At 38.4% G+C, this 14,695-nt stretch overlaps 1 protein-coding gene across 3 annotated transcripts in view; it reads left to right on the top strand.

Annotated features, from left to right (window-relative positions):
• NDUFAF2 (NADH:ubiquinone oxidoreductase complex assembly factor 2) overlaps window positions 1-14,695 on the top strand; it is a 243,772-nt gene that overhangs the window by 219,253 nt on the left and 9,824 nt on the right. For 2 of the 3 annotated variants that reach the window (XM_056824875.1, XM_056824876.1), the window contains one exon: window positions 8,418-8,758. The exons of the other annotated variant lie outside the window; for it this stretch is intronic. In XM_056824875.1, coding sequence (XP_056680853.1) covers window positions 8,418-8,672 — 255 coding nt within the window. In that variant the 3' untranslated portion in view covers window positions 8,673-8,758. Of the gene's footprint in view, window positions 1-8,417; window positions 8,759-14,695 lie in introns of those variants that run through there. 3 annotated transcript variants of the gene reach the window in all.

Here is a 14,695-nt window from a genome sequence, read left to right as displayed (position 1 = left end):
TTATCTAGAATGAGGAATTCTATGTAATACATACATATGGGTAGATAGGCAGGTAGATAGATAGATAGACAGACAGACAGACAGACAGACAGACAGACAGACAGACAGACATGCTTGAGTACCTTGCCATCTCATTGACAATCAAATGAGGGTGTTATATTTGGATATAAGAATTTTACATAGAGCAAATAAGTGAATTAAAATCATATCATATCAAATAGACTTCCTACAATATTTTTATAATATAGATAGTAGATAGGTGGTATGCCATGGGCATAGTACAATTTTATTGCAGCAGATGATTTAATATTATTTACAGCCAAGTGGATGTGTAGCACCCAAAAAATGTTGACTAAAAGACTGACATCCAACTAGATGCAGATCTTTAGGACATGGGCCACAGGGTCCTGTCCTCACAAATTTATTGATAACTTTGGAAATACAGATGACATGCTTATCAATTTGTAGATAATACAAAGCTGGGAAGAAGGCAAAGGATAACCTAGGTGATAAATAACAATGAAGACTGAAAATTATACCACAGACAAGAATTATGGGCTCAAAGTCAACAAGATGAAATTTAATAGGTATAAATGGAAAAATCTCACCTTAGCCTTCAGAAATTCAAGTTTAATAAAATATGAAATGAAGAATGACCTACTTATAACAGTTAATGTGAAAGAAAGAAAGGAAAGAAAGAAAGAAAGAGAGAGAGAGAGAGAGAGAGAGAGAGAGAGAGAGAGAGAGAGAGAGAGAGAGAGAGAGAGAGAGAGAGAGAAGGAAAGAAAGAAAGAAAGAAAGAAAGAAAGAAAGAAAGAAAGAAAGAAAGAAAGAAAGAAAGAAAGAAAGAGAGAAAGAGAGAAAGAGAGAAAGAAAGAAAGAGAGAGAGAGAGAAAGAAAGAAAGAAAGAAAGAAAGAAAGAAAGAAAGAAAGAAAGAAAGAAAGAAAGAAAGAAAGAAAGAAAGAAAGAAAGAAAGAAAGAAAGAAAGAAAGAAAAGGGGTTTTAGTGGACTCAAAACTTCATTTGGGCCTCCATTGTGATACAAATGCCTGAAAAAAAGCTAATGTGGTCTCATTCTCTCCTGATAGAATTTACAGCATTCACAGCAAGGACATTAATAATTTCAGTGTGCCTTTCACTTATAAGACTACATGCCCAATTTTAAAAGATTGAAGAGAGCTGGCAGAACAGTAGAAAGTGTTGGGTTTTGAGTCAGGGAGACCCAGATTCAAACCTTCCCTGACCCTTCCTAACTTTGTGAGCCTGGGTTAAAGTCATTTAACCTCTGTGCCTACAGAATCTCTGTAAGTCATAAACTTGTGACAACCTGGGTGGAGATGAGAGGTTTAACTCAATCACAGGCCCTTTGGATACTTGCATATTGATATCCAGAGAAGTAATAACCAGACTGGTGGAGGATTGGAAACAATGCCACTTAAAATGGTGGGAGGCAATAGAGAGGTTAGATCAAGGAAGAAAGGACTGGGCACCTGTAATTTCATTGGTGCAGGAAACTCAATGGAGAATAAACTCCTACCCATCCATGTCAGCACCTTCTCAACAATTTAAAGGCTTAAAGAGAGTTAGTTGCCTTAGAGCCCTGACAGGTTGTGGCTCTCCAAAGTGGTTACTTGAACCCAAATACACTGTCAACTGTGCCTTGCCTCATGGGGGAGTTGTGAGAGGGTAATGCTGTCTTCAAATATTTGAAGGGCTATCATTATAATGGTTCATATTTACATAGCATATTGATGTTTAGAGAGGACTTTACTCACAAAAGTCCTATAAAATAGGCAATATTTTGTCCCCATTTTCCAGATGAAAAAATTTTAGTTGAGACATTTGGCCAGGGTCATAGAGACCTTTTTTAATAGACCTTAAACCCAAATCTTCACATTTCCAAATCAGTATTCTTTCCACCACATCACATTTGTCATCCGCAGCTCCAGAGGGCAGAAGTAGTACCAACTGATAGAAGTCATAAGGAGACAGATTTTGGCTCAAGAAGAATTTTATAACAATTTGAACTGTACAAAAATAGAATGACTTGCTTTGGAAGATATTGAATTTCCCATGACTGAAAATATTCCAGAAGAAAATGAATAATCATATTTCAGAGTGTTGTTGAAAGAATGCCTACATTGGTTGGGATTGGAATAAATGAATTCTAAGGTATCTTCCAACAAAATTCCTTGATCTCGTGGTGACTTTTAGGATATTTACGTGGTTTGAAATATTAAAATAATATATGTTTTCAAAATTTGGTGAGGCAATTTGTTTTAGTGGACAGGGAAAGGATAATATATTGGTTAAGAGGATTAAGGAATTGTGAATTATATTGTGAACTAATGTATAACAATTGAAAGTTTCTACAGCTAATTTATACAGCAAATTGTGATTCACAGTTCTCATTCTGTGTAAGCTGGATATGGGGTCCCTTGAGAGATTCCCAGTAATTGCTGAATTCCCAGGAATTCAGCAGTTTGCCTATACTTTAAATACCATATACTAACAATCATAAAACCCTCTACTAATAGCTATGTGTAGTTCCTCCTCACCCCACCCCTTATACCCAGTACATTTTGAAGAATATCCTATTTTATTAAGACTATTTTAGGCCACATTGCCTTCCAAACAGAATAAAATATACAGATATCTCTCATATTTACTCTCTCGTGTGCCACTCTGAAGTAGAAAATCATTACCCCATTCTCATCACACTTATAATTGTTGTTTATCTCTAAAATTTTACTTGTATAAAATGAACAATTTACTCAACTTTAAATGGATTGAAAACAGTACCTCCATATCTATAAGTGTTCCCATTTTAAGTCCCTTTGGACACAAGTAGCATTTTTCACGACCTGATGAAGCCTGCTAAAATAGTTTTTATGTATATCTGTGTACAGGCTCATGAATGAGTCATACGTACGCTTTTACATATACTCTTTTTAAAGCATCTTGCTTGTCCTTTGTTTTTGAAGAGGACCAATGACATTGTGGGGGATGTCTTGACTAATGCCTTACCTGCTTCCTAAAATTCTTTCCTGTCTGAAGTTGGAGTGGCCGGCCAGGCCTGGGGCCAAATCACCCAATTGGATTTTAAAAAATCTAAACTCAATTTTAGTCACTTTACAAAAAAGTAGAGAGAGCAAAGGGATTCAAGTCAGCTTGACTTTGACAAAAGTAAGACTCCAAGTCCAGGCCACCTCATTGAGCTAATCCCCTTCTAGTACATAGTGCTTTAAGAACTTAATGGGTGTTTTTAAGATACATGAGAGATTTAATATTTTGAATTTGAGAAAATGTGAAGGAAATTCCTTGATTTTTCATAGCACTTTAAAACTGATATTTTTGACAGATTACTTCTGTTTATCTTTAATTATACAAACTGTTCTTTTCTTAACCTAGCTGTAACTCCCTTCATCTTGGTTATTCCAAATATTTATAAAACTAAGTCCCCTTACATAAATGATTTCAATGTGCTGTTTAGTTTTCCCAGGGGATGTCAGTAGAGGTCTGGTGGCAATTAGTTTAAAAGGAAAAAAAGGAAAATTCTTCTCCACAATAATGAAAGGTTTTAAAACACCTCTAAAAGTTTTAACCCATCTGTCTACCATGGAAAGGCGACCAGTTTATGTGATCTTGTGGTGACCACTGTGATCTTTCAGCATATCCAGTACTGGAGGAAGAGCTGGCTTAAGAGAACACTGACAGAGAAATTACATACACAGCGGAGGGAAAAATGAGAAGCTTGCTCACATTCTCCATTTCCTTTCACAGAGAAGATACATAGCTGAAGCTGTTAGCCTGGGAGTTTAGAGCCAAAGTACAAATGATCCACTTCTGGCCATATACCTCTTTTTTGGAGAGAATACGTAAAGCAGTTCTATCCATTCTTCATTCCTTTATTGTTAGATTTCTTCCACATCTATCCAAAATCATACCAGAACTCTGAGTTTAGGCTACTCCCCAGGCAGTAGAATTTCAAGTTTCAGAATCATTAAAACCAAAATTTATATATACAGCATAAAATAACATCAGTAAAATTCTTCATACCCCAAAGAACTGACCAAAGACATATCAAAACAGTTTTCTGTGTTGTTAGTATGCCAATGATCTTGTTGAAAATTATAGTTTCACTTCCTGCTTTGAATGGGAAGTTAAATGACTTCCGGTTTGGTTCAACTCCTAAGATTTTTTATGTATACCTAATTCTTCTTTAGGCTTCAACACATTATTTTTCAGTATCCCTATAAAAGATGATATTTTGAATTTTCAAAGACTATACGCAATTACCTTATTATAGAAAGAGGATGGTTCCTATAATTCCATTCCCGCTTCCTTAATTTAACTGAAACCTAGCTTTCCCTTTGAGAATACCACATCTCTAGAAATTCTTTCAGTATGAAGCCACTGGTTCCCTACATCCCTCAGCTTTTAGAGCCAGAGGACGTCTTGGTATAACTTTGCTCCCCACCTCTGCCTTCATGGCATTGTTCTGCTACAGTCCATAAGTGACTTTCTTCCTTCAGTCTATTTGACATCATTCTGAAACACCCTCCCCTACCCCCACCAACCTTGTTACTATCATTTACCTGCTCAATTCCATTTTCCCAGTGACTTCAGCATCAAGCTCACAGGCTTCCTATTGGCTCCATTCCATTTCCTGCCATTATCCTCAGGAGCTTCATTATTCATTTCTAAAACTGTTTATATAATTCCTCAGGGTCTTTATCTCCAGTAGCCTCCTCTTTCCTACCACTTCTGTATATGCCTTGTTTCACATCTTATACCTTCCTATCTCCCAGAACTGTACTACCTCCGAGATACTGAACTTTTAAATTCCATTTTCCAAATACAACTTAACTGATTCCACTTCAACCTTTCATTCATACCTGGATTGTGACCTGAAGTCCCTTGGCCCTCCCCCTTCCCTTATTCATCTCCTATATTTTGGCTTTCCTAGCTTTTATACCTAACTCTGATATTCTTCTTTAATAATTTATTCATTAGCACCCTTGCTCACTTCCATTATCCCTTTTATACAGATGAGGAAACTGAGGTGGACAGCTTAAGTAGCTTGCCCAGGGTCACTTCTCCTTTAGTCCAATCCCCTCAGCAACTGTTTTAAACCTATATTTTGCCCCTTTCTCCTCAAGCCCTGTTCCCCATCCATCTAACAGATGATGCAGCCTACATATTTCATTGGTAAAACTGAGGTTGTTTTACCAAAACTTCTTAAATTATTTTTCTCTATTCCTTGAACTATCTAAATGTTTTGCCATTCTCACTTCCTTCTATCTTCTCTCTACTTACGCTTTTAATTCTCTCACCTCTTCCCTTCTCCTGAACCTTGCAGCAACACTTATTGCCCCATCATGGTCTTCACTGATAACCCAATCCTAAAAATGTCTTTGTCATGGAAGTATGTTTTGTGTGATAATACATGTATAACCCAGATTGAATTGCTTGTCCTTTTCAGAAAGGGGAGGAAAGAAGGGAGGGAAACAATTTGGATCATATAAGTTCAGAAAATTTATGTAGACATTTATTATTAAAATTTTTTTAATTAATTTAAAAGTCTTTCTTCTATCCTTAACCCAAATCTATCTGACTTCTCTATTGCATGGCCAAACTTTTTGAAAAAGCTGATGAACACTTATGCTTTTACCTTCATTCCACTTACTCTTCATTTTGTCTCTCACAATCTAACTTTCATCCTGAACATTAGATTATACCTGCTTCCTCAGAGATCACCAGAGATATCCTAATAAGCAAATACAATAGCTTTTTTTAATCTTTGACTTCCTTGCCTTCTCTAACGCATTTGGCATTATTAAACACACCCTCTTTCTTTTATTCTCTCTCTTCCTCTGGCTCCCTTTATAGTGATTTATCTCTTTGTTTGTCTTGTCCTTCCCCCTCTCCTCTTTCTCTTCCACCATAAAGGAGTTATTTAAAGATCTGCTCTGGACCCACTTTTCCTCTCTCTCTATCCTGTCTCCTTTGACATTATTCATGAATATCATTTCTGTGTGGTCAATCCACAAATCCACATCTTTATACTAACTATAAACTTGTATTCCAACCACTTATACGACGACGTCCTCACCTGGCCTACTGGTATTTTATACTTAATATGTGCCCATCTCAGCTTAATATCCTTCCAAAAAAATCTATTTCTTCTGATTTTATTATTTCTTCATTAGTTCCCTTGATATTCTTCCAGATTGATGCTATTTTTTTCTAATTCTATAAAAAAAATTTTTGGTAGTTTGATAGGTATGGCACTGAATAAGTAAATTAATTTAGGTAGGATTGCCATTTTTATTATATTAGCTCATCCTATCCTACCCATGAGCAATTAATGTTTTTCCAACTTTTTAGATCTAGTTTTATTTGTGTGGAAGGTGTTCTGTAATTGTGTTCATATATCATTTCTGTGTTTGTCTGGGCAGACTGATTTGATTATTTCGGTCAGTGAAATCGTAACCTGTTCACCCAGACTCCCATAATCTGACCTTGGTTTTTTCCTAGGTTTCTTTCCTTCTCATATCTCATCAATTTCTAATTCCTGTCTAATCTACCTTTGAAATATTTCACACTACCATCTCTTCTCTGTTCCTACAAACTCCCACTATGACTCCTCATTACTGTGTACCTAGATTGGTGCTGTAGCCTCATGACACTTCCATCTTATGCCTGCTCTAATCCATTACTGTTAGATTGACCTTCATTACACCAAGAGCTCTTCATTAGAGTCACGCTGGCCTGCTAGTTATTATCTCCTTTATATAATAAGTCATTTTTCCTTTGGTTTTGCATTAGTTCCTGGCCTCTTTGAATTACTTTGTATTTTTTGTATATATTTTATAGTTTTAATGTGTGCACATGTTATACTCTTCCCCTCCCCACCCCGCCCCCCCAGTTAAAGGCACTCTTCTTGAGGGCAGAGACTTCTGTTTTAATTATTGTATCCCCAGGATCTTAAAGAGTGTTCTGTATACAAAAAGTATTTAATAAATGTTTGTTGAGTTGAAGAAAAAAAAAAAAGATTGACCTTTATTAAATATATATTTAGTCATGTTTTTTAGCTATTAAAATCATTCAGTAGTTCTTTATTTTACTCTGACACTGAAATACCTTAGTCTAGCTTCACCACCTTCCACAATCTGGTGCCCTATTGCTTTTCCAGCTGTATTCTACACGTTTCTATACAAATTCTATATCGAACTACTACATGTACTGCACTGTTAGCCATCCTCTGTATGGTGCTGCTTTTTCCCACCTCCATGGCTTTGCTTGCATTTTTTCTTATGTCTAGACTATCCTTCACACTCTAGTTCTCTTGAATTCCTGTCTATACTTAGTCTTATCCTTTAAAACTTACTTCAAAAGTCACCTTCTCAGTGATGCATTTCATCCCCTCCTCACTCATTTAATAATGACTTTCTTCCTTCTCAGATCTTACATAGCACTTTGTTTTGCAAATCTCTGATGTCTTCACCATGAGTTATTACCTGTTTTTGTGGCTTAGTCATGGACTAACTTTGTCCCCACTTATCCTCGTTAGCCAGCTTTGCACAATGTAAACACTTTATCAATGTTGAGTGAGTGAATGAATGAATGATTGTAAATATCAGTTTACAGAGGGACATTTAATAGCCAAATGGCAAAAAAGACATTATTATACAAATGATTATTTTCCAGATTCTAGATGTTATTTATTTGGCACAGCTTTTCAAAAGGCAAGTGGCCTAGATTAGGGGTCTCACTACATCCTTTTTTGTGATTCCATTAACTTGCAATCTTAAATAGAAGAGAGCCGGAGAAAAGCATCAGCAGTTTGATATTGATTCCATGATGCTTGAATTTAGATTCCTTGCTTCACTCTTTCTGTAAAAGAAGAAAAAGAACCCATAGCAGTATTCTGGTTCCTCATGTTTCAGGTCTAGCCCTGAAGCCATTGGCCACATTAGCCACTAGCCTTTTACTTGATCTGAATAATGGCATGTTACTAAAAACAAAATAAGCACTAAGTTCACAGTGTCTCTGAGATCAATTCCATCTGCCCTGCTCTATGTTAAAGGTTACTGTGATTTCTCATGCTGATTAAATTGTTTGTTTCATTTTTATGATGAATATTCCTATCTAATGGTCTTCCATTATCTTATTTCTTACTAAACAAAGGAAGCAATTTAATTAATTTTCTAATTTGATAAGATGTAATATTCATTCAACGCTTATACTGGATAGACACTGCTGGATATGAGCAAGGCATTACATATGACCTACATTCCATTAAGAAAAGTATATTCTCTCAAAGTCCATCCTTTTTATTTTCTTTTTGTAGCCACAAATTCATCTTTCTAATAGACTTTTTCATATCCTCCATTACTGTGTATTCATGCAGGAAATAATGAAGAATCAGAAATATAGAGAAGACATTAAAATGAAAATCAAAGACATTTCTGAAAAAGAAAAACTTCTTAACATCTCAGACAACAAGGAGAAGCTTGTGGATTCACCAGTTCAAATTCAAATTAAAGGGCATGCTTCAGCGCCTGACTTTGGAAAGAGTCACCCATCAGAAGACCCCACCAGCACTGGAAAAACCTTTCAACCAGGATCCTGGCTGCCACAGGAAAGCAGTAACCAAAATAAATGAGCGTATTTGCTATGGGTAAAATCTTTTCAATTAAAAGAATGTGATTATTTCAACAACTAAAAATAAAAGCAGATGTAAAAAACGGATCACTTTGGATTTTCTAGATGTACAGTAGCGCTACGTCCCATTAGGTTTAATTGTTCTTTTTTTAGGAATCGTTAAAAAAAATTAAATTTGATGAAGCCATAAAAGTTACTTGTGCTTAAATCTTTACTGTGTTTTAGTGCATTAATTTAATTTTGTACAGTCCCCATTGCCAACCAGCTTGAAGGAAATGCCAAACACGGGGATAAGTTGTGGCGTGTGATGACCATTCAGGAATCTTCCGTAAAAATTCCCAAGTAGAAACAGTAACCGTGGGACTAAACTAGGAAAAAGAATAGTTGATAATAACAAGAGTAACTTCTGGACCACATGACTAGTAAGAGAGTGGACTAGATACTTTATCCTGACCCCACTCTCTCTCAAACCTCTCCAAAACAGAAACTGTACCAGAAGTCATGGAACTTCAGCCGTCTCAGAGGTCTGTGACACCAGAATCCAAAACAAGATTTAACAAATAAAACTTTAACATGAATTGACTCAGCATCCAGCCCCCACCTCCCACGTGACCAAGCCATGAACAAACGCCAACCTCACCCCTTCGCTTCCCTGCCTGCCTTTCAGTGCCATCGCAGTGCCCCAGGGAAGAACCTTACTAGACAGCCAACCCCACAGAGGGCAGGCGTAGGAGAGAGGAAGGACCTAGAACAACAGACAGAGAGATGAGTGTCTGGTCTAGAACTAGAGTGCAGCCCCCCCTCCCCCCCCCCCGAAACACCACAGAAATCTGACCCATAGCACTGCCAGGCCAGGCCAGAGGACCCAAGGCTAGAAGGAGTAGGACAGGACTCTATGGGTCGGCATACCATGAAGCCTGAGAGAAAGAGCCCAACAGCCATCTGGGACCGGTTCTGACGCTCCAAAAGAGTCACTTGGAGCAGAGACAAAGGCTGGTGAGCCCTCAGTTGCCCAGCGTGGGAAGAAGCTGAGACACTTTTAAGATCCAGCCCCAAAGAAAGCACCATCAGAGAGGAAAGGGTAAAAAAGGGAAGCCATTGAGGAAGTATGGTGGGAGGTGGGGGAGCCAGAAGATAAAAAGCCATCTCAGGAAGGTGACAGAAGTAGCAAAGTTGAAGGGATATAACATTTCTGCTCTGGGGACACAATTTGTAATCTTAGTGAAAGCAGCTCTGTTGAGTGGAGATGACCAGAAGCTGAGAACTGGGCCTTTGGAGGAAAAGTAGAAATAGCCCAACACCTATTATAGGAGTTTTAAAGTAAAGGGAAGGATGGAATTGAGAGCCAGATGAGAAGGGATGAAATAGAGCTTTTTTTGGATGAGTATAGAATTGGATATAGGGAAGGAGCTAATAAGCATTTCTTTGGCTCCTACTGCATGACAGGCTTTGTGCTAAGGGATTTACAAATATCTCATATGATCTCTGCAACCCTGCATTGTAAGTGTTGCTACTATCTTCATTTTACACCCAAGGAAACCGAGGCAAATAGAGGTTAAGACATTTGCCTAGGATCACACAACACGTATCCGAGGTTAGATTTGAACTCAAGTCTTCCTGACTCCAGCCCCAGTGCTTTACCCACTATTCCACTTAACTGCCTCACAGCAAAGAATTTTAGTGAGACATTGGCAAGAATAGAAGACATAGAAGGAGGCCTTCTATCAGGCAGAGCTAAAAGGAAGTAAAAGATTATTCAGGGTTGCATTTCATTAGACCTCTCTGATTTAAATATTTGGGAGAAGTCTGGGAAAGTTGTGTAAAGCACAAGTCAAATTTAAATGGAATGTAGTGGTTATATTTATAATCGTCTCTAAATTTTTATTCCTTCAGCAATCATTAAGTACCTGTTACATGCACAGGACTGTGCTAGGAACTGGGGATAGAAAGACCAAAATAGCACCCGCCCTCAAGAAACTTAGGATCTACAATGTGAGGAGGCTACATTTGCCCATATTTGGAAGTATCAGAATAGTCTTCCTAGAGGAAGTGGCACCTGAAAAAAGCCTTGAAGACAAAGGAGTCCGCTATACTAAAATGAGCAGTGAGTATACGAGGCACGAGAGGATCGTTCATGTTACTTCATGGAATTAGAAAATGGAATTTTCATATCCAAGGCACAGATAGTATTTGAAATAAGGCTATAGGGGCAACTGGGTAGCTCAGTGGATTGAGAGCCAGGGCTAGAGATGGGAGGTCCTAGGTTCAAATGTGGCCTCAGGCACTTCCTAGCTGTGTGACCCTGGGCAAGTCACTTGACCCCCATTGCCTAGCCCTTACCACTCTTCTGCCTTGGAGCCAATACACAGTATTGACTCCAAAATGGAAGGTGAGGGTTAAAGAAAGAAAGAAAGAAAGAAAGAGAAAGAAAGAAAGAAAGAAAGAAAGAAAGGAAGGAAGGAAGGAAGGAAGGAAGGAAGGAAGGAAGGAAGGAAGGAAGGAAGGAAGGAAGGAAGGAAGGAAGGAAGGAAGGAAGGAAGGAAGGAAGGAAGGAAGGAAGGAAGGAAGGAAGGAAGGAAGGAAGGAAGGAAGGAAGGAAGGAAGGAAGGAAGGAAGGAAGGAAGGAAGGAAGGAAGGAAGGAAGGAAGGAAGGAAGGAAGGAAGGAAGGAAGGAAGGAAGGAAGGAAGGAAGGAAGGAAGGAAGGAAGGAAGGAAGGAAGGAAGGAAGGAAGGAAGGAAGGAAGGAAGGAAGGAAGGAAGGAAGGAAGGAAGGAAGGAAGGAAGGAAGGAAGGAAGGAAGGAAGGAAGGAAGGAAGGAAGGAAGGAAGGAAGGAAGGAAGGAAGGAAGGAAGGAAGGAAGGAAGGAAGGAAGGAAGGAAGGAAGGAAGGAAGGAAGGAAGGAAGGAAGGAAGGAAGGAAGGAAGGAAGGAAGGAAGGAAGGAAGGAAGGAAGGAAGGAAGGAAGGAAGGAAGGAAGGAAGGAAGGAAGGAAGGAAGGAAGGAAGGAAGGAAGGAAGGAAGGAAGGAAGGAAGGAAGGAAGGAAGGAAGGAAGGAAGGAAGGAAGGAAGGAAGGAAGGAAGGAAGGAAGGAAGGAAGGAAGGAAGGAAGGAAGGAAGGAAGGAAGGAAGGAAGGAAGGAAGGAAGGAAGGAAGGAAGGAAGGAAGGAAGGAAGGAAGGAAGGAAGGAAGGAAGGAAGGAAGGAAGGAAGGAAGGAAGGAGGTTATAAAGTTAGGCTGGAGTCAGATCCAAGGAAGGCTTCAAAAGCCAGGAAAAAGAGTTTGTATTTTGTCCTAGAAGCAATAAGAATCTGCTGAAGATAAGAAAGGGAATGTTTGGTTAAGCCTGTGCTTTATAAAGATGATTTCAGCAGCTAAATTGGAAGTGAGAAGGGCTGTAAACAGCTCCTTCCAGGCTATGTGTCTTGGTTATCTATAACACATAGGATAGTGCCTTATACATAATAGACGCTTAATTTTTTTAATTTAATTGAGCTTGAAAGCTCAAGAATCAAGAAGATAGCAGTGTTTCTATGGAAGGTTCTGAGTCTGAAAGTAGAGTTTGCATTGGAAAATATGAGCCAGAGCCTCAATGGAAGAGAGATTTCTGTCATGGTGGCAGTTTCCAGAAACTTTTAAAAGAGACCAAAAGCTTTTGAGCTACTACAGATTCTTCTTGCCTTACCTATCATGAATACTCTTTTCAGAAACAGTTCTAAAGGGCTGGATATGGCAAACACTAAGCAACACTATAGAAAGTGAAATGGATGAATATATTAAAAGACAGGAGGTGACTAATTACTAATGTCAGAGAAGCATATCTCTGGGTAAGGTCAAACCATTGACTAGGAAAAAATGGTCAAAATCCACAGTGCATTAGTGGAAAGCATTAGCAGTGCATTCTAAGCCTTGAGTTTTCTCTCTTTTAAATTTCTTTTTTATTATGAAGTTGTCAAACTTCAACATTTCCTTATACAAATATAATTGATCCAATCAATCAGTCCAACCCACTTAAAGTAACTAATAAAATGCTGTGAAGGTTAAAAATTGTAAATGCCAAACTCTAAAGGTTTTGACCACACTGGCAAAGATAATTTTTAGTGTTTTGACTTAAAATCTAAAATAAGTGGTCGCCATGGGAAATTCCCAAAATATGAAAATACCCAAGTCAGCTGGGATTTTATGGAGATTTTAATTAATATAAATGAAGGGATTAAAGGAAGGAGAGAGAGAAAGAATAGCCAAGCAGTAGGCCATTTTGGCCTGAGCTTAAGGGAGAGGGAGTCAGTCTTTATCACTCACCACAAGATCATCTCCAAACTGGGTTCAATTGCAAACTCAATTCAAAATGTCCCTCACTTCAACTCTGAACTCCAACTAACTCCAACCATCCCAATTCAATAATCCCCTTCCTTTTAAAGAAATTTTCTCTTATGTCACCTCCCCTAAATTTTCACATCTACCAATCACAGTAGACACTTTTCCCCCAGGACTGCCCATTCTTAGTTCTCATCTTCTTTTGTTCTCTGGTTAGATTAAATCCTCTGAGTACTTCACACCTCTTTTGTTAAGCTTGCCTTTTGTAAGTTGCTTGACCTTTTAGGTACTAACTTAACCTTTATAGTTACTGAGCACCTTTTTGTATTAGATCTAAAAATAGACCTAGCTTAAGGTTCCAGCTTTACTATAAGTATGAGTTAGGGTCATTTCATTGTTCAATCGGGAGTTTGCAACTTTATCTTCCCTTAAGGTACTGTCTGAATAGGGTGGAGTAATTTTAAAAGTTCTCAATACATTCCTGATCAAGGACCTCCATTGTTAAAAATGGGGAATAGCTTAATCAAATCTTCTGAAGTACAGTCTGAGCAGTTTTTAAGATTCACAAGGCTTAGTCCTTGATACCTTCATCAAGTGAAACATCTTTATTGAATCAATCAAAGGCATTGAACTGATGCAGATCTTAGCAAACTAGGCAAGATTCTGAGATTCAGTCCATCACCAAGTCAGAAAAGGAGGGAGGATAGGGGAGAAGAACCTTGATCTCTTGCCCCTTGACCATAGGATATGCTTGGGAACTTCAAAGGGTCAGAGGACTGGAACTTCTTTTTGGTGTCCTGGCAGTGCTCCTATAATAGCAATAACTAAACACCATTTCTACATTGGAAGCAAAGCCCAAAGAAGACCTATTGAGGAAAGGGAGCTTCTGGACCCTCTGAGTCTAGCAGAAGGCTCTGGCATACCTAAGGGCAACATTTTGAAGAGTAGCAAAAAGACTTTCAAAAGCTTTGAGTGATGACCTCCCTTTACACCAGTGCTTTAAAGTCAAGGACACTTTACCCTCCTCTGCGTGGTCTGGTAGGAGAATGTGCCCCCAGTTTGGGGGGATGTTTTCTGCTAGCTTTATCTCTCGAATACCCATTTATCAAAGTCTGAATGATGAATTACTATCTATTGATATTCCAATGTGTGGAATTACATTCGTGGTCCTTGTGAGTCATAACATTGTAAAGCAACCTCAGTCATTTCAGGTCTCTGCAAATGTTGAGGAATCAAGTAGTAGCCCCCCTCTGCAGACCCAATCTGCCAGTGCCAGTAGAAGCTGAATAAGTAGCTCCCGAAACTGCACTGCACAGTGAAGGAACAGAAAAAGAAGACTGCATGTGAAACCATCAGTTTCCATTATGCACAGCTTGGTGTTCTTTAGATTTCAAATTTAACATGGTAATTTCAGTGCTGATTTGCTTGCTTGTGTCCTCTTATGAACTTCTTTCTACTCTCTCCTGTTTCTTTTTTAGCAGTTCTTTGACTGTTCTTTAGTATCTCTGTTATTATCTCCCAATTGAAAATGGTCAAAGGGTGTGAAAAGGCAGTTTTCCAAGGAAGAAATCTAAGTTATCAATGGTCATAAGAAGAAAAACAAACACTAAGAATTAGAGAAATGAGAGAAAGGCAACTCAATACATTCTACCGTACTCTTCATGAAATCAGCAAAATTGACCCAAGAAAAAGGAAAATGACGTTGAAGGGT

This window comes from Monodelphis domestica, chromosome 3 (assembly GCF_027887165.1).
Source record: "Monodelphis domestica isolate mMonDom1 chromosome 3, mMonDom1.pri, whole genome shotgun sequence".
In the NCBI taxonomy this organism is placed as follows: Eukaryota; Metazoa; Chordata; class Mammalia; order Didelphimorphia; family Didelphidae; genus Monodelphis; species Monodelphis domestica.
Note: the sequence above shows the minus strand (reverse complement) of the source record. Positions and strands in the feature narration are given on the sequence as shown.